At 43.7% G+C, this 23,134-nt stretch overlaps 2 protein-coding genes across 2 annotated transcripts; one reads left to right on the forward strand and one right to left on the reverse strand.

Annotated features, from left to right (window-relative positions):
• Positions 1–846: 846 nt before the first annotated feature.
• Positions 847–4,502, reverse strand: CENPL (centromere protein L). The gene is made up of 4 exons (XM_082766294.1): positions 4,332–4,502; positions 3,992–4,243; positions 2,744–3,286; positions 847–1,855 (listed from the first exon to the last, which is right to left on the reverse strand). Exons 1-4 carry the CDS (start codon positions 4,497–4,499, stop codon positions 1,784–1,786), a joined length of 1,035 nt encoding a protein of 344 aa, XP_082622420.1. The 5' UTR covers positions 4,500–4,502; the 3' UTR covers positions 847–1,783.
• A 116-nt stretch (positions 4,503–4,618) lies between these two features.
• Positions 4,619–22,182, forward strand: DARS2 (aspartyl-tRNA synthetase 2, mitochondrial). Its single transcript, XM_082766469.1, has 17 exons — positions 4,619–4,840; positions 5,857–5,956; positions 7,288–7,354; positions 7,647–7,748; positions 9,017–9,112; positions 10,075–10,198; positions 10,812–10,858; positions 13,897–14,003; positions 14,820–14,889; positions 15,445–15,624; positions 16,103–16,210; positions 17,395–17,457; positions 17,655–17,807; positions 18,673–18,891; positions 19,758–19,868; positions 20,053–20,128; positions 21,213–22,182. The coding sequence occupies exons 1-17, from the start codon at positions 4,735–4,737 to the stop codon at positions 21,398–21,400; spliced, it is 1,917 nt and encodes a 638-aa protein (XP_082622595.1). The 5' UTR covers positions 4,619–4,734; the 3' UTR covers positions 21,401–22,182.
• The last annotated feature ends 952 nt before the right edge of the window (positions 22,183–23,134 follow it).

Consider the following 23,134-nt stretch of genomic DNA (forward strand, 5'->3'; position numbering starts at 1 on the left):
TACAGAAGTCTGTAGCAGGTACTGGACGTGCTTAGCAAAGGAGCAACTTCAGGGAAGTACCAGTCTTGAGAGCAGAGCACTCACAGGGAATTCTCGCAGGTTTTATATGCTCTTAGTTTGTGTTCCTAAAAGAAGGAATAGGTTAAGGCAGCTATGCTGAATTTAGAATTTTAGAAACTGATTATGCAATGCTGGGAAGAGCTGAGCATTAGATCTTAAAATTAACCCCTGGGAGTAACAGTCTTGTTTTCAAACCAAATACAGCTGCCAGTTCATGTCAGATCACCTATTTCTGCTTACCTAGTGTTCCTCTGAATCAATACAGCAAATTTTTGTCTAAGATGTTTCCTAAAAGGAAATCAGAACTGATAGTTTTTAATAGCTGCTAGGAGCTTCAGAAGATGGCTCAATTACTTCTAACAGGGTAAGCATCATTGCTTTACAAGCAAGAGTAATCCATCTTCAATTAGTAAACATAAAAACTACAAGCAAGTGCATGAATCTTTTCATAAATGTAATAGGAGACTAAAGGCTCCTTTATTAGCAGTAGATTAGGAACTAGACATGCAATTATGGTGTGTTAAGCAGCTATTCATGTTTGCATGGCTGGTTCCTCTCAATGTTGCTGGGGAGAGTGAAGAATGTACTAGCCACGTTTAGTGAGAGTTGATGAATGATTCCAAAACTTGTGATTTGGCAAAGAAAGGAAAACTTACATCACTGTTTATGGGGAACAATGCAACACATGCGCAACTGTTGAGACTTTAGAGATGTTAAGTACATGAAGTTATGAATGAATTCTACAAGAAACTAGACTTTGGCTTTGCTCACAGATTTATTTAAGAGGTAACAATAAGTAGTTCAGTCAAGTAAAAAATAATTGACAGATAAGTAGAAGACAAGTACGTGTTTGGTCAGCTATAAATCTTCTCTTCCACTGGTTAAAAAATGGAAATGTTTACATAGTACTGTAACATTAATCATAACATTTAGGATGTGCTACTTCCTTTCTGCTCACTTAAGCTGTAACCAGTCTCTATGCAGTAGCTTTCTGAACTGCCACCTACTGTAGGGAAGAGATCCAATATAAAGTTCTGTGGTCTACAAGATTACATCAGGCAAAGGATCATAAAACTAGTTTACAGACAGATCTTAAATTCCCATATATTAAATCATCATTGAGGACCCCCAGCACTGAAAAGAGAAGGCAGTTGTCAGTCCTGCTTTTCACCTTAGCCCACCTGGGGAATAGATAAACACTGACTCTTACCAACGGCCTTAGTTTTCTAGAAAGTTAGAAACCTGGATTTTTCTGCTATAGGCTGCAGAACATGCATCCCTTTCTCAGGTGTCCTTGACTTTGCATTTAGACTTCAGCCCAGCAGTACCACACTGTAGCTAACATCTGTAGAGCTGGGCTTGTCAACTTCAGTGGAAATCAAATTGCTAACAGCAGCAAACACCTGTCAGTAAGCTGCATCCAAGAATTTGCAAAGCTTTACTTCATAGCCCCCAGCAAATAACACTATATACAACTGAATGCAGTAACTATAACAAAGGTGCTTAAGAAGCTACTGTAGTCCTTCAGGGCAAAATATCGGCTTTTTGTGCATGATGTTGAATTTTAGCTAATTACGGATCTCAGTGCAGAAGTTACAGTTCCATTTTGAACAGCAAGCATGAAAGGTAAAAGAATGCTGCAAAAATGAGTTTCCAGTAGGTTTCTCAGCTTCCATCTTCCAACTGTAAGCCTTCATAGCGTGACGATTTGCTGAATTGAGTCTCACTGTATCTGAGAGATTGCCAGCTCTGTCAGGAGCATCAGCACTCTAATCAAGTGCTGGCTTTGTAGAAACTGTTTAAAGAAAAAAAAAAGAGCATATTAAAATAAACCAATGGTCAGATTTCCACACCCTTAACTGGCTGGAGACCAAACACTAGGTGTTCCTTGGGATTACAGTTAGCTTCTCTGTCATCTGCACGGTACCTTTATTACTATTTTGACTCTGGCTTTGTAGAAAACACTCCTGCCTAAATCCTGTGCCAGTTGGAGCCCCCCACCTTTTGTTTCAGTCCCATGGTACCTGAAGAGATGGCCTGCTCCTGCTCTGGCTGTTTGGAGGAAGGAGTCCTAGCACTTCTTTGGCTACTTCCCTTCTTTAGGAACACAAGTTAGGCTGTCACTTTTCCTCAAGTACCCGTATTTTGCTGTACACATGTCTGACAAATTCAGTTACAACTCCTTCATAATGGGTCTATGGAGTTCATAAACCCCACTTTCTAGAAAATGCTTTCTCAGGAAGTCTGAGAATCTCATGTTTACTTGCCTGCAACATGAAAAGTTGTTGTAGCCACTCTTAAACTGCTGCAGGTAAAAATAATAGGCAATGCCACACTAATGTTCAGTGTTTCGTAATTGTCCTGCTAAAGGACAAAATTGTTAAGAGATGCTTTCCAACAAAGCTTAGTTTTTCAGAATTTCATCTTGGCACAGAAGTCTTGTTCCTTATGATGGAAAAAAGGTGCAGTGATAAGTTTCCTGCACTGAGAGGAAGCAATACCTCCATAATTAAGGAGAAAGGGAGGGACCAAGATCTGGAAGACTTGAAAATTCAACTAACTTCTAGTAGAAGATTATGCATAAAAAGCAGACAGCTTTAATTTTTAAAAGGAAGGCATTTCTAGTCAGGTACAACTATTTTAGTTGCCCAGTATTATATAGGATAACATGCTAAAACCTCACCTTTATAATCCCATCACAGTGTGCTGAGGCAATTCCTGTAGAAACTTTGACCAGTTTTGTAGCTGACAAGTGAATCTTAAAGTGTCTGTGGAAGTGAGAGTAAAGGCAGTCCATAAAGACATCCACCTCTTCTTGAGTGATCTCTCCTGGAGTTTTTTGGACAGTGTCCCACAGAGCTTTTGCATCCTCTGTGTGAATGGCATATGAAATATCCAGAGGCTGGGGCAGACAGGGAACAGAGAAAAGGAGTTCCATGGCAGATGAAGTTTTGTCCACTTTGTATCCAGTCCACAATGCTGCCATCCAAGTGAGAATGAGAGGGCTAATGACTAAGCGACGGAAGCAGCAGTCAAAAGTCTTCTGAAACCAAGTGCCAACAAGGGATGTGTAACTCTCTGCCCCGTTAGCAAGAAACAAAGGTAAACACGTGAAGTCCTCCAGCACGTTCACTGAGAGATCATCTCCAGCCACAGAGCAGAACCATCCTGACCATACCAGTTTCTCTTCTGTTTTTTTCTGGGAAGCAGATGATTTCAAGGAAAGCTGGATTGGGGAAAAGAAGTGTTTGAATGCTACAGAGCAAGTTTTACTTTTCTTTTTTTTTTTTTTTAAAGTTAAAGATGGGTTTTATTATTTCAAGTATTTGGTGGAAGATTTTTCCTCAAGACTTCACACCAAACATCCTTGTCTGTAAAGTCCATACAGTTACTCAGTCTATATATTACGTCCCTAAAAGGTGTGATCTTTGGGAAAAGCACTTTTTGTAGGAACACTCCTTAAATCTGAGTTTAAGGTGCTTCATTTGGAAAAGCAGGTGCATGGTACATCCTGTAAGCATAGCCATACTGAGCGAGCTTGGCATTTCGCTCAAGGCAAAGCACTGCAGAAGTACTAATTGGACGGGGGCTATGGCCAGGAGGTAGAATTATACCAACCTCGTCCATGAAGCTCAATAACCTGTGAAAGTGCTTGCAGTAAGTTGAGCTGAGTTAAAGCATGAGGAGTGCTCCTTGTGTTCCTACTGTGATCGTACAAGGGAGCTGAACTCAGAACTTCAGATTTGAACACACATATTGGTTATGAGATGTTCCTTCTGGCCAGAAGGCACTTTTATTAACTCTCAACAGATACTACAGTAATCGTTTCACAGTGTGGGGAGTTTGGAAGTGGATGGGGTAGTTTATGACAGATAAAAAAAGGCTGTGAGATGTAAGTAGTAGTGGCAGAGCTGCTGGTGAGACCCCTTACCTGCACGAGAACCGCGGCGTGGTCCTGGTCACTGCCCCTGAGGTCTGGCAGGCTGGAGACAGCCACTTTGATGCCCAGCTCGACCCCCACCTCCACCGCCAGCCCCTTCTGCTTCTCGGCGGCGATGAAAGCGCCGAGCTGCCGGCCGTAGTCCTTCAGGTGGGCGCTGGAGAACTTGTACAGAGGGGTCACGCTGTACAGCGTCCACTGCTTGCGCAGAATAAACGCTGTTTTCTGCGGGTCCGCGTTCTCCTAGGAAGAAAAGAAGAACAAGGAGCGATGGCAGCGCTCCCCTCGCTCCCTCAGCAGCCCTGAGGGGGCGGCCGAGCCGCGGCCTTACCCACGAGCCCGGCAGCAGCGCCCTGCCGCTGGGGCTGACCCCGAGCTGCCCGCTGAGCTTCTTGAGGAGCGGCCCCCGCGACAGCTGCCCGGCTCCGGAGATCCTCCCGGCCACGGAGCCCCTCCCGGTGCCGGCCGCTGCCCACCCGGCCCCCTCAGCAGGCTCCATGGCCCCTGCCTCGGGCCGCTCCCCGCCGGGCGCCGTTTGAACGCGCGTCCCGTCCGCCCCCGCGGCGCCCAGCACCGCCCCGGCCGCCATCTTAGGGGCTGGGCGGCGGGGCCGGGGAGGGAGGGGATTCGCGCTCCGGAGGCTTCTCTGTGAGGAAAACTGGCGCCTTGCTGCTCGTTTTTGGCAGCCTGAGGGTCCCTCTCGGCTCCTTTCTGTCCGCGGGGGGCTCCGCAGCATGTCCTGTCCCCGAGTCCTGCGGCTGCTCCGCGGTGGGCTGCCCCGCCTCGGCTGGGAGCTGGCACGGCCGGCCCGGGGCTCTGCCTCAGCGCCCGGGGCTGCAGGTGAGGAGCGGCCCCCGCCGGCTGCCCCCTGCCCCTTCTGCTCCTTCTCCTTCTGCCCCTTCTCCCCCGCCGCTCCTAAATCCGGGGAGCCCACGCTGAAGGGCAGGGCCTCGGTCGTCGGCAGGCGTTGCAGCTGGGGCGCTTTTTATAGCGCCTTCACGTAGTGCTCACTCGACTTCTGGTATCTCACAGTGAATTGGGATTGAAAAATACACCGAAAGCAGCTTTTGTAGTTGTTTCCCCCTAGCTCTGACTTTGCATTTGCATATTCTTTCTTCCCATGGCATGCAAAGCCTATAAGCAACAGGAGGAACCTCATATCTAACATAATAATTACAAAACAAAGCTTCTTGCCCTATGCGTTACTTCCTTAATTGTGAAGGCTCTGATGGAGGCAGCAAGGGAGATTAATTCAAATATATATATGTGTATGTTTATGCAATAGCATCGTGTATTGTTTTTATTTCTTGCAAGTTGATAGTCTAGAGCATTCTCTAAACGATGGATTTGGTTCAATAACTAAGCCACAAGGCCGGGCATGCTGGGGTCTACAGAAATCCTGTAGTTATTCAGGCCTTTCACTTGTTGCAGGCAGGAAACTGATTTAAACCGACACGATGGGTGTTGGTATGGTTTAGTTTTGGCTTCCCAAGCCCCCTTTATTCTGTGTCGTTTGGGTTTAAGTGCAGAATTGTCAGCATGCTTCAGGGCTGCTCTGCAGCTTTTGCTTCTCTCATCCCTGAAATTTGCTGAGCAAGTTTGCAGCTAAGCTGTGCTCAGATTTCTGCGTGAAAGTTTGATTGGGACATAGCACTAATTCTTTAAAATCTGTTTTGTGCAATTTCATCTCATATTTATGTACCAAGGTCTCATAGTGGTCATGATGGGATTATGTGAAGTAATTTATTCATGTGTATGTCCAAATTGTATTTGAACTTCTGAAAAAATTACAGCACTACTTCATATATTGTTTGTCTGCAAAAGCTTTAAAATAACATTTTATTTATTTATTTGAGATTTCAATAGCTTTGTTGCTCGGACAAACACCTGTGGAGAGCTGCGTTCTGCTCACGTGGGACAAGAGGTCACTCTGTATGGATGGATTCAGTATCAAAGGTAAATGCAAGCCAAGCTGAAAACGGAGATGCTTAATTGCCAGATCCAGTGTACGTTGTAGGCCAGTGTTTTTTATGCTAGAGGCTGTCTTTTCATATCCTGCCGTGGTTACTTTTGAAGTGTCTGACTAAAACAGTTGAGAATCATGCCAGAGCAGTATTGAAAATGTTAGAGTTTGGTACAAATATTAATTGATGTTTTTTGCACCCCTGTAAAGCAGCTAAGTGTTACTACCTTCACTGTATATAGGATGAAATAAATAATAGCATTTTTATCACAGTTCTGATGGCTGTAAGCAAATAATTGCTTTTATATGCATTCCTTAAATTTTAAGCAAAAGATGTTTTTGTCTTTTCAGCTATAGCATAAAAAGATGTATATTTAAAGTATACGTTCTTTGCTCAAAAAAATGATGCGATATAATCACTACTAATGCAGTTGTACATTTTGCAAATATAGGGTGGAAAGCACACCTGCAGTATAACTCTTAAATGTTATGATCCTGGGTATGTGCTTGTAAAAAGGAGACAGGTCCAATGGTTTTGATGAAATTAATTAGCATTAGGAGTAGCCTTTTGCATTTTACAGTGCAGTGAGGCTGTGTTTCATCCAGCATCATTCTACTGGAATGGCATGCACGGATTTCATGAAGAGGACTTGAACATCTCATCTTTGAGCAGTCGTAGGTGCAATTCCAGGAACAGTTATGATTGCATCAGTGACATTGTTGTGCTTTTGCCTTTAAAGGCAGTCAGAGCGTGCTCAATTTGACAGCCTTGTGATGGTTTAAGTACAGTGGTAGCTGTCACTATGGCAGCTGAAGACATCAAGATTTGTGATGCTGGGTCTAGGAGCATGGATTGCTCATGTGAAACTTTTTTGAGATTAGTGTTCTTCTTGTTATTATGGTTGTGGGTTTTCTTTTTGATGGATTTTTTTTTTTAAGTGGGGGGTATCCATGTGAACTTTACTTTTATTGCTCATCTAAATGTGTTTATCTGGATAATGTTTCTCAGCAGGAAATCTCTAAGAATTGTGTGTGTTCAGAGTCCATGCTCTGTGTGGATTAACGTTCAAATCAAAATACTGCCTCTCCTAGTTATTTTGATAACACATTGTTTGTCTGTGATTGTATGAAATCCGAAACAAACTGTTAGATTCGGTTCAGATGTGGGAAAAGTATGTGTATGTATGCTTCTTTGGAAGTGCCTTGAGGTATGAGTCACAAGATATAGATAGTAGGTAGTTGCCACCTGCTTTGGCTTAAAAAGCAAAAGATGATTGGATTCTTGATGAAATTATCTTCTTTTTTGTTTTTTTTTATGGATCAGACAAGGCCTGTTTCTGATTTTGAGGGATTTCCAGGGACTCACCCAGATCATCCTTCCACAGGATGAGGTAAGTGCTACCTAAGTATGAGTCTCAAGCTTTTTTTCCTCTGATAGCCTGTGTCTAGCAGGTGTTGAGGGCAGAATGAGGTCTTTGGTGAGACAGAGGGCTCTGACACACAAGCAGGCTTCGGTGTTACGAGAGCCCTCCTGTGATGCTGCATCAGAAGCATTAATGCTGTTTCTTCTGGATTGTAAGCAGTGGTCCCTGATTCAAACAGGACATTAACAAACGAGGCCTCGGAGCATGGTGGTGTTGTCCTGTTCTTGAATTTCTGAGAGATGTTGGCATCTTCTTGCAGGCACATTCCCACGTGAAGAAGCTGCTGTCAAACGCCCCAGTGGAGTCTGTTGTGCGAGTGACTGGGATTGTCTCCTCTCGGCCCCCAGGGCAGGAGAATCCGGTGAGGATGCTGGGGTCTCTCAAGCTTTTTATTCCTTGTGGAACAGAGCACTGGGTAGTGGGTTGGTGGTGGTTTCTGTGCATCACAGCTTTGCCACAGGCAGTTTTGTTCTGAGATGTGTGACAGCCTGTCCTCAGATAATGTGAGGCAGGAATAACTGCTATGACATGTAACTCAGGAGAACGTCACAGTATGTTACAGATGCCCATGAATTAAATTCTACTCCAGCCCTTTGAAAGGATAATGAAACCCACTGAAAAACTAACTTTTTAATTCCTTCAAATTGTGGTTGAGATAATTTCATTTTCCTGAAAATAAGTGCTGTCACTATATGTTCTGCAGTACGTGATGACCTGTTTCTCATTCAATAAATTTTCCTGTCCTCATTGCATAGGAAACAGAGGTTCAATACTTTTATTAATGTGCACTTCTCAGTTTTCATTGTAATCAGCTGTAAATAATCTGTCAGGATTGTGTGCAGGCTGCCATCCTGCATCATTGGGAGGCCTGGAAAGAGAAACCTGAATTTATGACTATAATTTTTATATTTATTTATTTTGCTGTGACCACTTATAAATGTCCATAAAGGATGGTAGCTTCAAGCTAAGTTTTTATTTCTTTTAATCGGTTATCATTTTGCTGGAAGTTTGTGTATTCTTTCCCCTAGTAAATAGAAAGAATTCTGCAGGATCAAGTGAACTTCAACATGGCAGTGTTAAGTTGGGGAAGTTATCTGCTCTCCCTCGGGATTCAAGAAAAAGAAGACTAGTTCTGAGAACTGGTGTGAGGAACTTCTCAGAACTTCCAGTTCTGAACAAGTTGCCTTTTTTGACTTTTATTGAAGGGTGATGGTGATGCTGCTAATGCACTCTAAAATTCATACCGTGTTATTTCACTGGAGCTAATGGAACTAGTATTTTGTCCAAATGCATGTGCCCTAGCAGGATCTGGGCCTGACCGTTCCTCTGTGCTCAGCATGTCATTGAAGCAGAAGGCAAAGGAAAAGCAATTTTATTTCTTGTGGCACTGGGTACACTGCTAGAAAAGAACATGTCATTTATGGTGAGCTGGCTTGTGCTTTTTTTCTGAACAGAAGGGAAATCTAGGAGAAATCTGCCCTTGACAGAAGTTCTCTGAATTATACTGTGTTAGAAGGCAGGAAAGATAATCATATGTTTTTTTTTCCTCCTGATCATCTGTGAAACACCTCTGTGCAGTTTTTTTTCCCCTAAATTTTGAATCTAATTTTTTTTTGCTTTTTGCTCCAGAAAATGCCAACTGGGGACATTGAAGTGAAGGTGGAGACTGCAGAGATCCTAAACTCCTGCAAGAAGCTGCCTTTTGAAATCAAGGATTTCATCAAGGTGTCTGCATTTTTCTCTGGCACACAAGTAGTGTTTTTTCATTAAATTGAGAATTTGCCCAGGGTGATTGCAAAACATCTGCAAGAGCTTTATCTGATTCTATCCAGCTCTGCTTTGAAGGAAGGGTGGCATTTAAAATAGGATGTGCTTATTGTTAGCTGTGACGTTGTAATTCTAATTGGACTTAAGCAGAAAACAAGGCTTGAAAGATTCCATTGCAGAGGGTTTTAAAATATCACTGTAAGAACAGATGGTAAAGGGAAGAGTGGAATAAATTCAGGCTATGCTGGCTCTTTTGAGTGTGAAGCAGAACCTGCCAATGCACCGCTGTGTTTTAAGTCAAGGCTGCTTAGTCTTATCCGGACAAGTAGCTAGCTGGCCAGGGGATTTTCTTCCTCTGTAAGTACAGAGTCTTATAAAAGGTTATTTTTAGAGTAGTCTCCATGGTGTCTGAGAGGCATTGCTGTTAAGATCTTGTCTATACCATTGCACATGACTGATAGGTAAGAGTAGGAACTGGGAGAGCTGGGTCCTGTTCCTTGCATGTTACAGATTCTGGACAGTTCTCACCATCTGCAGTACTTCAGTTTTCATGTGTATAATAAGAGCATCTCACCATTTTGTAGTTCCTTTAGATCTGTGTATGACACTGCTCCTCCACTCAGAGGAGGATTGCTGCAGTCTGTTGCAGTGGACTTATAATAAGGAGGGCTGAAATCCTGAGCTTTTTTGAGGCAACTCTTAAGATAGAATAAATGTCTGTCATTTTTTCTTTTAAAAAAGAAAAAAAATGTCGTGCATGGAGATACTCTCAGTGGCTGATGTTTCTCTGTGCAGGTTGTAGGTAATGAGTGGGTTGTGGCAACTGAGCAGTATCCTTTCTTAGCTTCCCCCTTTTTTTTCTGTGGCTTTGGGAGCAGCTTCATTGGACATGCAGTTTGATTTTTGTCTTTTATCTCCAGAAATCAGAGGCCTTACGCATGCAGTACCGCTACTTGGACCTGCGCAGCTTCCAGTTACAGTACAACTTGCGGCTGAGATCCCAGATAGTGATGAGGATGCGGGAGTATCTGTGTAACCTCCACGGTAAGAAAAGTGCTTGCACAACAGTGTGTAGCAAATGGCATTTTAGAGTTCCTTTATACCCTTCCCTGTTGCTGGAATGGTTACCAACCTACTTAAAACTCCTAACGGTTTCCACTTGGTAAGAATGTGTCTTCTTGCAGTGGGGAATTTACGGAGATGTTGGCAGGTCTAAAGAACAAAGTATGTTGAAATACCTTAGCATGCTATAAAACAGTTGTTTCAAATAAGCCATATCCAGAAATTTAAGTGAACAAAGGCTTTTTGCAAGTAGTTTCCCTCTTTTGTTCACTTAAATCGAGGCATATAAGTGGGATTGAAGGTCTGTTTAGAAACTCAAAGCCTAGTTCAAAATGTATTGAGAATTAACAATTTCTCAGCCTATATGGAGTCCTCTGTCATCAGCATTTCTGGCAGGCCTTGGGGGAGCTCAGAGTCTTTAAACTTGGCAATGCACAAGTTAGAAACAGCAAAGTCTGGAGATTTGGAGAGGCTGCATTGCATGCTAGTACATTACCTACTGAGCTGACTAGCTTACCTTACTCTAACCTATCATACCTGTTCTTTTCCCTGCTGTCACCATATTCTGTGTCTGAAGCATGTTTTTGTTCCTTAGGGTTTGTGGATGTAGAAACTCCAACGCTGTTTAAGAGAACCCCAGGGGTATGTATGCTGTTATGAATTCATATTAGCCTACTGCAATTGCCTAGGCAGTTCATGGTTGAATTATTGTCACTTGCCACTCAACCTTCATGCTGTTCCCTCACTAGGTAACAGCTTGTATGCCAATTTCTGATACAATGCGTTGATCCTTCTAATGGTAGGGGGAGTGAAAGGGAAGATTTGGCACCTTGAGCCTTCAAATACTGTAAAAGAAAAAAGCTTCTTGTAGAGCATGTTGAATGCAAGTCCTGTCCTGGGACAGATTATTGAAACAAAAATCTTCCTCGAAGCACAGTTTCCCTAGCATTTTTCTCTTAACTGATAGGTTACTGCAGTGGCAGTGCTCAAACCATTTTAACTTCTGAGTTTGTATTCCTTTCTTTCATTTCCAAATTAATCCCAAGCAAGGGAGCTATAGACCAGCAGTTGTTGATGCAGCTGGCATGATGGAGTGCTTGCATGTAAACCCCTGTCATGGATGGTGGATTGTTATGCGTTAGTCTTGCCAAGCAAGAGGTGTAGAAACCTGCTCCTGGATATTTCAGATCAAGTTGGTTAACAGATCATTCAATATAGAAACAGTGACTTCCTCACAAGTAGGATTTTATAAGGGGAGAAAGGAAGTCCTTTCCTCTTGCATTTCTAGGCTGTGATGGTAGCCTAGAGTTTCTAGATTTACTTCTGCAAAAGAGCTGAGGCTGTGTAATTGCCCAGCAGGAAATCCAGACTATCAGTGATGATACCAAGCACACTGTTTCTCCGTTATTTATGTGAGGCTTAAATCCTGTATGTGTCCAAACTAACGGCTGCAAAAAAAAGTCTGAGATGTTGATACCACATTTGAATCAACATTTGAGCAGAGCTCAGTGATAGACGTTTCCCTGTGGTGGGAGCAAAAGAAGGCAAAGGAGATGTTTTGGAAAGTATTGAAGACTTCAGGTACCTTCAGAAGATCTGTAATCAGGCCCTGTAAAGACCTCAATTTGCTGCAGTTCTTAGGAAATTCTGAAAAAAAAAAAAAGTTCATTATCAGTTTATTTGATCAGTTCTTTAATTGCTGGAAAGTTCAGTGTTTCTTCAGTATTTCTGTCTTGCCTAGGTGAGTGGAAGGAAGTCTGTAGAGTGTGGAAAATTTGACTCATATATTAGGATACACATGCTCTGATGTTTTTTTAATTTTGTGTATGGTAACTTCTTTGTACCTCAAGAGGGGTGCCCAGACATTCCCCTCAATTTTTAATTTTATTTTAAGTTTCTCTGGATGATAGCTTTATACCCTCCTTCTGACAGAGGACAGTAATCTTTTTCTGAGTCTTGGTGCCATTTCTCTGCTGTGCAGCAGCCTTCCTTCACGCATCATGTATTTCTTTCTCTCAGAACCGAGCAAATTGCAGCTGTGTTTGTTTCTAGACCTGGACTGTGACACCAACCAAGATTAAAGCCCATATCTCCTGTGAGAGCAGGAAGTGTCAGGGAAGCAGAAGCGGGCCCAGATTTCAAGAGATGATTAAAGTTTTACTAGATGTTGCAACAGGTCTCTGCCTGCTCACTTCCAAAGGCTATTTATAGCCTGGTGATACAACTGTTTGGGTCACTCGAGGAAGTCCTGCACTGACCTGTCTTCCACTTAGCTCTGCTGCCAGAGGCAGGCTGGTGGGAGTGTAAATGTTGATACCTCTGCCCTTATTAGCTCCCTAATGCTCAGAGAAAGGAATATCCCCACTTCAAATGCACATCTGAAGATGAAATAATGATATTTCATGTAGGTTTGGATGGGGTTTGTGCAGAGTGGTCATGAGGTTTGTGTTACAGACCTGCTGAGGCTGCAGCCAGCCCCGGTGCAGTAGATGAGCAGTCTGGAGGCTTGCACAGGCTATCGTCTGGTAACGTGGCAAGCTGTTCTATGTTTTCTCTTATTAGCTGCTAGTCATTCCACAGCCATCCTCCAGCTACCTCTGTAAGAGTGTAGTTTGCCCTAGTTTACACTGAAGTGTGTGTCACTGTGTGCATCATCTCTGGAGTTGCTTCTTAGTTCTTCAGAACATTGTCACCCAGCTGGACTGTGCAAAGGTGTGGAGCCTGTCCTGCTGAAAAAAAAAAAAAAAAAGATCTTTGGCCAGTAAACGTAAGTGGTAGATGGATGTAAAGCCTGTGTGGCTGTGCAGGTCTGTATGAAGCAGTAGTGTAGTAAACCCTGTATTTTCCCTTTCACTTTCCTCAGTGACACCACAGTTCTCTGGCACAACCTTGGTACAAGTGGCCGAGCAGCCAAGATGGATTTATAAGGCAGAAGCAATAGACCAGGTGACAGAAATAAAACTGCTCCTTCTCAGGATCTAGAGAAAGGACTCCTCCCTGCCAGCCCAACCATAGCCACATCAGCTGCTGGTTTCAACAAAAGGATCCTAGCCCAGGCGCATGGCTAGCTTGCCTACAATTTTGAAGGTAGAGATCCAGAACTAAAACACCAGCCTCTGAATCTTAGTGTTTAGCTTGGCTGCCTGTGGAAACAAGGCAGCAATTCCATTGCCCTTCTCCAAAACTTTTGAATCCCTTTGTAATTTTCCTCAGAGGCAAAGGTTTTGAAAACAGTAAGTTCTTGGAGTGCAGTACCCCCATAGTAGAGGGAAAGCGTGACCTCATGCTGTCAAACACTAAAGAAGAATCTGTGGGAGGAAGGATGTTGTAGAATGCTCCACTTGATGCATTTTACTGGATGGGCTGATTGTAGGAAATGGAAATCTCTATTGAGGAACTCAGGTGAAAAAGTTCAGGTGACCTTTTCTTACAGATCCATTTGTTATCCTTGATGACTTTTATGCTTTTGCCATTCCGTGTCCGCTTGTAACATTCTGAGTGAGTAAAGCCAGGATGAGAGAGAGACAAATCTGAAAGAGAAGGGGGGGAAAAATGGCCTAAAACCCAATGACTCTTGGAAGGCAGTAGATCTGTGTGCTGGTTATATTCGGGGCACCTTTCTTGCAGTTGGGAATTGAGGTCACTTCCTGAACTGTGTGAACTTTTCTTTCTCATGCCAGGGGGCAAAAGAATTCCTTGTGCCCTCACGGGAAGCGGGCAAGTTCTACTCTCTGCCTCAGAGTCCTCAGCAATTCAAGCAGCTCCTCATGGTTGGAGGCGTGGACAGGTAAGAGTTACTTGAACTCCCGTTCTCTGCATGTCCCGTCCAGGGTTTGTTTCTTTTGCTGTGTGAGGCTTTAGAGACTTCCCCAAGAACTTCTTGCCAATGGCTTTGTTTCAAAGAGGGATCCTTAAGTACTTAGAATTATCCTAGGCCAGGCTCATTAGCAGTAATGCTGCCTAGTAAGCAGAAGTTTATCCCTCTTTGATGGTTGAGATCTTCACTGTTTTAAAATGGAAAACTGATCTTAAGCACAGAAGTAGGAATAAGCTTTGCAGAGACAGTCTGCCTGAAGGGCAGAAGATCTAGAGCATGATAAAAAGCCTCATGCAATGTATCCTGTAGAACTAACTGACATGAGGCTGGTCAGCTGAATGTGACTGAGACAAGGTAAGCACATCCTCCAGATGCATAGGTACAAAGCTTTTAATTGGGCTCGTTCCTCCAAATAGAACTAAAGGAGAGGGAGATATTCCTGCAGTGGACTTCAGACTAGGTCTTGACCATGAATGAATTTTGTATGGCCCTCAGTAAGGTCCATGTTTGGAGTGGAAGATGGGAAAAGGTATGGCACGTGCCCTGTCAGGGCACAGCTCACCTGGTAGCCTCCTCGTGCCTCTGGAGGGTATGGCTGGAGAAGGATACGGCTGCTGATTAGGCTGCTTCCACTCAAAATTTCATGCTCTTGAAGGGATGGCAACAACCAGGGCTATGAGAATCCACTACATACAGAGCAGAGCACTCCTTTTACTGACCATTTCTATAGCCACAATTTAATTTAGGGTACTTTAAATTGGAGTCTAAATGTAGGTACTATTGCAGGTACTTTCAGGTTGCTCGCTGCTACCGAGATGAAGGCTCACGGCCTGACAGGCAGCCTGAATTCACTCAGGTAACCACCTTACACTACCTTTCACCCTCTGCCTCACACAAACAAGCCTTGTAGCTGTTTTACTTTTTGAAGGCCTGGTGTCTGCTGGTCCTTGTGCTGCTTGTGGGTTAGAATGTTGTTTGTTGTGTGTATCACAGCCCCAGCCCCCTGCAGTTGGTTTGGGACGTGCACTGACTTGGCTGACTACAGTCCCAGTCAGTAGATGTGGGGTTGCGTTGCAGCAGAGATTATGCTTGATGCTGCATGTCTGCTGCTGTCCTGCAGAGCTGGGCATCCTGTTCATCAGCCTTGAGAGCCCAGGCAGAGTTAGGTCGGTCCATTCAAGGCTTCTCTCTCTGTCCTTGTCATCATTACCTCATTTAGTACTCTGAGGAAGTTGTTGCCTGAGTCAGCAGGCTGTAGGGAGATCATAAACATACCCTCAGACTAACGCAGTCATGCTATGATTTAATTTAATATCTTGTTTCCTTTTACGCTGGCTTAAGAGCTTCTGCAAGTAACAGTGCAAAGGCAAAAACTGTAGCTAATGTGGAATCTCTCATTTTCTATTTTAAGATAGATATAGAGATGTCATTTGTGGATCAGGCTGGGATCCAGAGGCTGATAGAGGGCCTCCTGCAATATTCCTGGCCTCAGGAAAGAGGTGCCATTACGACTCCTTTCCCTGCCATGACCTATGAGGAGGCACTGGCTGGCTATGGGACTGATAAACCAGACACCCGTTTTGGGATGAAGGTGAGCCTTGCCTGTTGGAAGCGTGCGGTTTTTTGTTTTCTTCCTGTTAGTATTTTAGGAATAACCTTTGATTAAATCACTTATACATGGTTAAGTGGAGTTCTTAATTATGTAATATACCCAAGGTGTCTTTCCCATCATCACTGCTTTGCACAGGTAATGATCTCTTAGAGAAGAAAGGGGTAGGCTTGTTTGTGGGAAAATGTATATTTTTAGATCACTTTATTCTGAAGATAATGTCTCCGGGGTTTTTCTGGCTCCCTTGCTTATTTGTCTCTGTAGTCCTCTGTCTTCTAATGGTTATTCACGTTGGGCCTCATTCATTTCTTTCTGTGAACCTTTTGATTTCTTTGAGTAAGGAAGCTGTGTCCCAGGGAACGGTTTCTGAAGGCAGTAGGCACAAGAGCAGGGTTTTTGCTTTGTGTTCTCTGCATGTTCTTCCCACCACCGCTTTTTCCTGTGTTCTCTCCTTGCTCAGATAGTGGACATCAGTGATATTTTACGAAGATCGGACGTTCGATTTGTGCAGAATGCGCTCAGTTACCCGCGTGGCACTGTCAAAGCTATTTGTATCCCTCAGGGAGTGGTAAGTGATGCTTTTACATAACGCGTATGTTTATGAAATAAAATACCAATTTAAATCCCTTTGTTGGTATGGAAATGTTCCCTGCTATGACTGGGGGAGTGGTGTCCTTCAGGGAACTTGGGATTGATTGTGAGTGATGTTAGGCTGGGCTGAGGGTTGTTAGAAGCAGGGGAATGGAGGTGATCAGGCAACGGGAAGAATATGTGATTTTGTAATATATTGTCCTCGTGAAGAGACAATATATTGCCCTGGGTGGAGAGCAGAGCTGCAAGGCTGTGAGGTCCCTTGAGGATAGGGAAGCCTCCTGGGGCTTTGGCTTGCTTCTGTCAAGGATAACATCTGAATAATAAATTGTGCCCTGTGAGGAGAGGTTGAAATAGAGCCAGGTATGGCACGGCTCTGTTCTGGGCTAATGAGAGAAAACTCCATCCTGTTTGCTTCTGTTGTGTTTGTGGGCACTGCTCACGTCTCGTAATGAGACTGTCACCAACCAAATCCAAGGCTGACAGTAGATCGAGAACCATATTTGACGTATTTTGGCAGGGAAGCAGATTTAATTCTGGCTGTGAGCATCTTTGCAGCATAAGCAGTAAGGGGAAAAAGCATTCGCTAGACACCTAGTTTTATTCAGGGAATAGGACTTCCTTTTGGGATTCTTTTAATTTTGGCAGAAAGCACAAGTTCCTGGCTTCCCACGAGAGGGCACTAAAGGTGTGCATTTGCAAAACAAGTGGAATCTTGAGCCTTTCTGCCTTAAAGTAGTTTAAGAAAAATCAAGAACTTGATGGAGGTTTTCATATCTACTGCATTTCTCTGCATATGAGGATCAGCCTACACCGAGTTACGCCTTCACCATCGGCAGTGAGGTGTTGTAACCTTGTTCTGCTCTGTAACCCGCATGCTGGAGGCAGTTAGTTGGCATGATCTGACACTACTGACTAGCTGCATCTGGTCTGTGAGCAGGGAGAACAACTGCTGCCTAGAGGGGCTGCTTGGCGAAGACACTCAGCTGCAGTCTGGTGCTGCAGGCCCTCTCTTATTCCACAGCCATCATGCAAATCTTGTGCTGGAAACAAAAGAACTTGAGAGCTTTGGAAACAGCTCGGTCAATAGATTTGAATCCTGGTTTGGCTTTCCGTAGATTTTGCTGCTGTTTGATGCGTCTTTTCTTGCTCTTTCCACAGAGATACCTTAAAAATAAAGATCTGGAGTCATTAAAGGAGTCTGCAAAATCCCAGTTCAACCAGGTGAGACAGAAACACTGCTGCAGCATTGGCAGCAATGAATGGTGAGCTGTGTATAAAAGCACGTGCAGGTAGAGGAAGGCAGAAGAGCTGTTTTTAGTAAGGCTATTTGCTGAGAGGCAGTGCTGGAACACGTCATGGTTCCAGAGAAGAGACAGCAGCACTGAACTGAACATATTCTTTTACTGACCTTGCATTAGGAGGTCATGGACATGATCTGCAGGCCTGACGGAAGCTTGAAGTCTCTGCTTACAAAACTTCTTGGCAAGGAGCAGCAGTCGGAGCTCATGCGAGCGCTGAACGTGCAGGTGGATGATGTGGTGCTGCTGGCAGCTGGAGAACACAAGCGAGTGGTAGGGAGCATTTCTGGGTGTCGGTGCGAGTTGAATGTCGCTGATGGCTTTGATGTTATCTGTCCTTAGTCTAATTCCTCTGACCATTACAGTAGGTCGTCATCTAATTCCATGCTTCTCTGGATCTGAAGATGTAGCAACAAGAAATAATGCATGAAATGTACCTATTGCTTTTATTTTCACCAGTCAGCTTCTGGGAAGAACTTGTAACTGAAATGAAGGCTGCAACATAAAACAGGAACAAATTGGTGCCTCATTTTCTCTCATGTCAACTTACTTACTTTTTTTTTTTTAAATTACTAAACAGATTGGAAAACAAGGTTGGCTAGGTAACTGTCTCCCATAATGAGGTGACAGGAGCAAAGCACGGCTGCTTATTAGCAGAGAGGAGAGGAGATTCTGTCTCAAGCCTTCTCTGTATTCCTGCCAGTAGATGTTGCCTTCCAAGCACTGCATGTGTCATACTTTGCATGACTGCCAATGCTGTGTAACTTCTTTCTGTGCCTTCATTTCTCTGCCTGTTATGAGAGATCTTACTTGTGCTTCCCTGGTTAATCCACATGTGTAGAGCTTGAGGTGTCAGTCTAGGAGAGTTCTATGAGGACGGAACATGTGGAAGAAAATGGACTTTCTAGCTCCTTATTTGGCTTTTTTTTTTTTTTTTTTTTTTTTGTCAAAGCCTGCCTCAGCAGGAAGGTGATGTCTTTTAGGAGACAAGGCAAAAATGTTTTTTAAGGCAGCACCACAGTACAACTAATGCTGTCTGTGATGTTGCAGTTACGGAAAGCTCGTGTATGGCTGATGTATGAGCAACTTCCTTGGCAGTAAATTGCCCCTTCTCATTAGCTCCTTTATTTTTTTGCAGTGCTCTGCATTAGGAAGCTTACGGTTGGAGAGTGCTGACCTCCTGGAGGCAGCCGGAATGATGCTCCGTGATCCTACAGCTTTTCACTTTCTGTGGGTGGTAGATTTCCCACTTTTCCTCCCCAAGGAAGAGAATCCTGCTGAACTGGAATCTGCTCATCACCCCTTCACTGCCCCTCATCCTGCAGATACCAACCTCCTCTATTCTGACCCCACAAAGGTAACTGCCATGTTGGCCCTTTTACAGCTGTGTTTTGTGGAAAACTAGGCAAGTAGCAGTCCTTTTACTATAAAAAGGGATATTTTGTGGAATTAACTTCATACTGTACTTAATCTGTTTGGAAAAGATTGCTTCCAGATTATTCTGAATAGCAAATATCCAGGTACCACTCTGACAAAAAGGGTGTGTTGGAAATGGTTGCTTCGGGTGAGGAGTCTTGAATTCTGACACATCCCACATTGATTCAGGTTTTGACTAACTTTACAGAAGGACTTGTACTGGACCAGTTTCTGTTAAGCTACCTGCCACCCTGAGGTAGCATGCACCTCTGTCAGCAGCAGTCTGTGCTGCTGGTAGGATTGGTACTTGAACTGGGACCTTCTCGTGCTTGGGCTTGGAGTTGGGCAGTGACAAAGCCACAAAAGAAGCTGCAGGAGATGTGTCCAAGTGGTATCTTTTCATATTTGTGCCTTGTTGAGTATTGCAGAGCAGGAGTCCTGCTGGGACTGGAACTAGAAGAGGAGCACTGGTGAAACGTGCAGTCTGCCTTGCTCTGCATGTGCTAGTAGGACTTTGTCCGAAGCCAAAGGAGATGAATGGGAGTTTTCTCTTGGGCTTCTGTTGCAATCTGTGTACCTGTTATTCCAAAGCTAGTAATCTGTCACCCCCAGAGGAATTCAGTAGAAAGCTTTCTCCTCTTTAGTGTTTTGAACCTCTTATTATGTGTCTGTGAAAGGCTCCACTGAGAAAGCAGTGTTGTGAATGAAGACATGACACTACAGCATCTTTGTCGTGTCTGTGCTGGTTGGCATTAAATGCAGTTCTGTCCCAGCTTTGCTAAGGTGCTTCTTCATTTCTTTTCCCAGGTCCGTAGCCAGCACTACGACCTTGTGCTGAATGGCAATGAAATCGGAGGCGGCTCCATCAGAATTCATAATGCGGAACAACAACGTTTCGTGCTGGAGAAAGTGCTGAAGGTAATGCCTGTAGATGTCTCCAACATCCTCTTGAAGTTTTAAATGAGTACTTAACTTAAATATATTTCAGGTTCTGTAGAAACATAACTCCTAGCCCTGAGAGACGGATGACTCCATTGTACTTTTATCTTATCTTGCTATAAGGAAGTGTTTGTTCAGTGACATTTCTTATGTAACTTTGCAGGAGGACTCAGAGGTGCTTTCCCACCTGCTTGAGGCTCTGGAGTTTGGAGCTCCTCCACACGGAGGAATTGCTTTAGGTAAGTGCTCTGTAGTCATCCAGAATGCAGGTGTCTCGTGCCTTTCTTCTGGTGTATTAGATCTCAGGAACAAGCCTGAGAGCAAGTTTGTTAGCAAAAGCCTTGCCTCCTCCTGACAGAGATGGCTGTTTTGGTGGTGCCAAGTACCAACATCAACATGGTAACGCTTTGTGGGCTTCTCCAGTGTTTGTCTTCATATAGTTGTGTTATGGAAGAAGCAGAGCACTCATCACCAATGCAGAATGTTTCAGTGTTCCTCTTCTCCTTCCTGTGCAGCCAGAGCAGGTTCTCTGTACTGCATGCGCAAAGGGCTGGGACAGCACAGTACTGTTCCATGCCCTGGGTCACTGCCACAACCTCAGCCTTTGCTTCTGTCTCACTTGCTATCTTCTGTCTCTGTTTCATTCACTAATTCAGAGAGCTAAACTGGCTGTAAGCAAATGCTGTCACGTTAGCTCCCTGATCTGGCTCAGCATGGATCTGATGGACACCTGTGCCACGACAGGAAGCAGATAAAACTCTGGAGTCAGAGGGAGTATGAGGAGATGGCAGCACTGACCTAGGTGTTGTGGAATGGCATCTTCAGAAGTCATTAGAGTGTTGTGTATAGCATTACAGGAATGTCAGATTGTTTTCTTAGAATCTTTCATTATTTTTTTTTAAATGAGCAATGAAAGAGTAGCACCCAGAGGCTCTTGTTCTTTCTCAAGTCCTCCTAGTTTAGTTCTTCAGGACTGATTGACCAAGAGCTTTGTCTGGGCAATTAAACAAAGCGGTGATGGCGCTCCTGCCACTTAGTGGCCCTGGCATTGTTATGCTCTCTCTGCAAAGGCACTGCCTCTGTCTTGCAGTCCATGGTGTATCACAGAATTTTTTTGGTAATGTTGAAAAGGTTTGTTTTGCTTGGCACTTCTGCTATCTAGGTTAACCATTACTGGCTGAGATTATTTTTCATGTATTTGCTTCAGTTTTATTCTTAATGCCCCAATAATGTTATCTACTCTATTTTTCTGACTTTCTGAATTGGAGGAACTAATATAGCACCATAATTCAAGTGGTTCATCAGTTTGTTTTCTGCTTCTAGGACTTGACAGGCTGATCTCTCTCATCGTTGGTGCTCCAAGTATCCGGGATGTCATCGCTTTTCCTAAATCATTCAGGGGACGGGACCTGATGGGCAACGCTCCAGACTATGTCACTCCAGAAGAATTAGAGCCATATCACATCCAGGTTTCCTGGCCTGTTGCAGAAACAGAGGCAAAGAAAAACTGATTTATAGCCAGTGGTGTGAGCTGAGCTGTTTAAGTAGAGATGGTTCCAACTTCTAATACTAGAAGGCAGCTCAGAAAACATGAGCTGTTACGGGAGGGTCAGGGGAATACAACCCTGCTGTGCCATGGTGGTTTCAGAATTGAATGGGGAACAGACATGAGAGTTCTGATAGGAATTCACCTTTGGGTTGGTAATGGGAAGGAGAAGCAGGAAAGTGAAATTAAAACAAATATAATTTCAGCATAGGATATTGAGACTGTTGCCTTCAGGGTGTTATATTGAAGGTGGGATTTCTTTTTCCACTCCCCAGTTTTTACATGTTCTTTGTAAACTGTTTTTCTCACATCTGGAAGAGATGGTGTACCACCTTCTCTGGGAGACGTTCCTGTATTCGTGATAATCACTGAATCCCTGTTAGCTGAGAACTGTTACAACAGGGTAGTGCTGTGCTGGGCAAAGCTCTGGGTACGTAATAACGAGACTTCAGTGCAACCAACAATTTGTCTCTTGCTGGGGGATACAAGATCATCCAGAAGTTGCCATAGGGAGTTTGTATTTGGCAGTGTTTCCTATTCAAAGATGGGGAGAGGAGCACGCATGGCATTTGTAACAGTTGTCCTCACAACACTCATCGAACAGGAGTTAATCTGTCTTTGGGGCCCGTGGTCCTGCCACTTTCAGAACTCTAGTTCTGAAGTTTGTATCCTTTCTAAATAAAGTTTATCTGGCAATATGATTTTGTCTGAGCTTGGCTTTGGGCTTTCGCTACAAGAATAAAAAGCCACCAGTTCTTCTCTAAGACCTCTGACTCATCCAGGACGTGATAAGAAATCCGTGGCAGCGGGACTGCCAGTGCCTTGAGTTCTGCAGCCTCCTGCAAACCTGCTGCTACAGCTGTGAGTGATGCAGCTGCAAGCCCCTTGCAGGTGATGCTGCCAGTAGGTGTTTTTATCTGTGCATAGGTTGGATAAAGCAGATTTGGCGGGGAGACAGCTAATACAGTCTGCACGTTGTGGGACAGCATTATGTGGCATGGACTGCTGGTGTTTTTAAATAACCGGACTATCCTGTGGATAAGAAGCAGTAGGGGAGATGGCTCTTTTCCTTAAGGTTGATTTTTATTTTTTGATTTCTCTGTACAGCCTGAAAGTACTGCCTATAGGCAAGTAACAGGAGAACTGACTTGCTGTTTGTAGATTACTAGACAAGGGAGGTGTCTTAAATCTGATCTCATCTCATGTTATTACTGTTAACAGTCTCAGAACGTGATTAAATACTGTTTAAAAACAAACAAACAAAAAAACCCCCACAAAATCCTGGATTTATATTCACATTCTTTGTCATCAAATACTGAATTCCTTAGTTTTCCTTTGTAGAAGATATTTTTATCTTAAATTAATTCATGTTTGCTTTTTTTTTCTTTTTTTTTTTTTCCTGAGTAGAAGTTGTCAGTAATGGAGTGAGGATCAGTTTTCAGAGAGAAGCTGAGTTTGCCTCACTTTCCTTTGGCACTCAGAGGTGGTTGCAGGATTTTGGGTGGAATTACATGTCAAACACTGATTTGTGTACTAACACTGGCTCAGGAAGTTTGGTGACTTGATGGCTTGAAAAGCAGATCCGTGTTAAAAGCATATTTAAAATTGGTTGGGGCACGAGTGACTAAGTGTTAAAATAAATATATAAATTAAAGCTTGGAGAAGCTCTGGTCTTCTAGAAGAGAGAAATTTAGAATGG

This window comes from Aythya marila (genome assembly GCF_965140915.1).
Source record: "Aythya marila genome assembly, chromosome: 8".
Classification (NCBI taxonomy): domain Eukaryota; kingdom Metazoa; phylum Chordata; class Aves; order Anseriformes; family Anatidae; genus Aythya; species Aythya marila.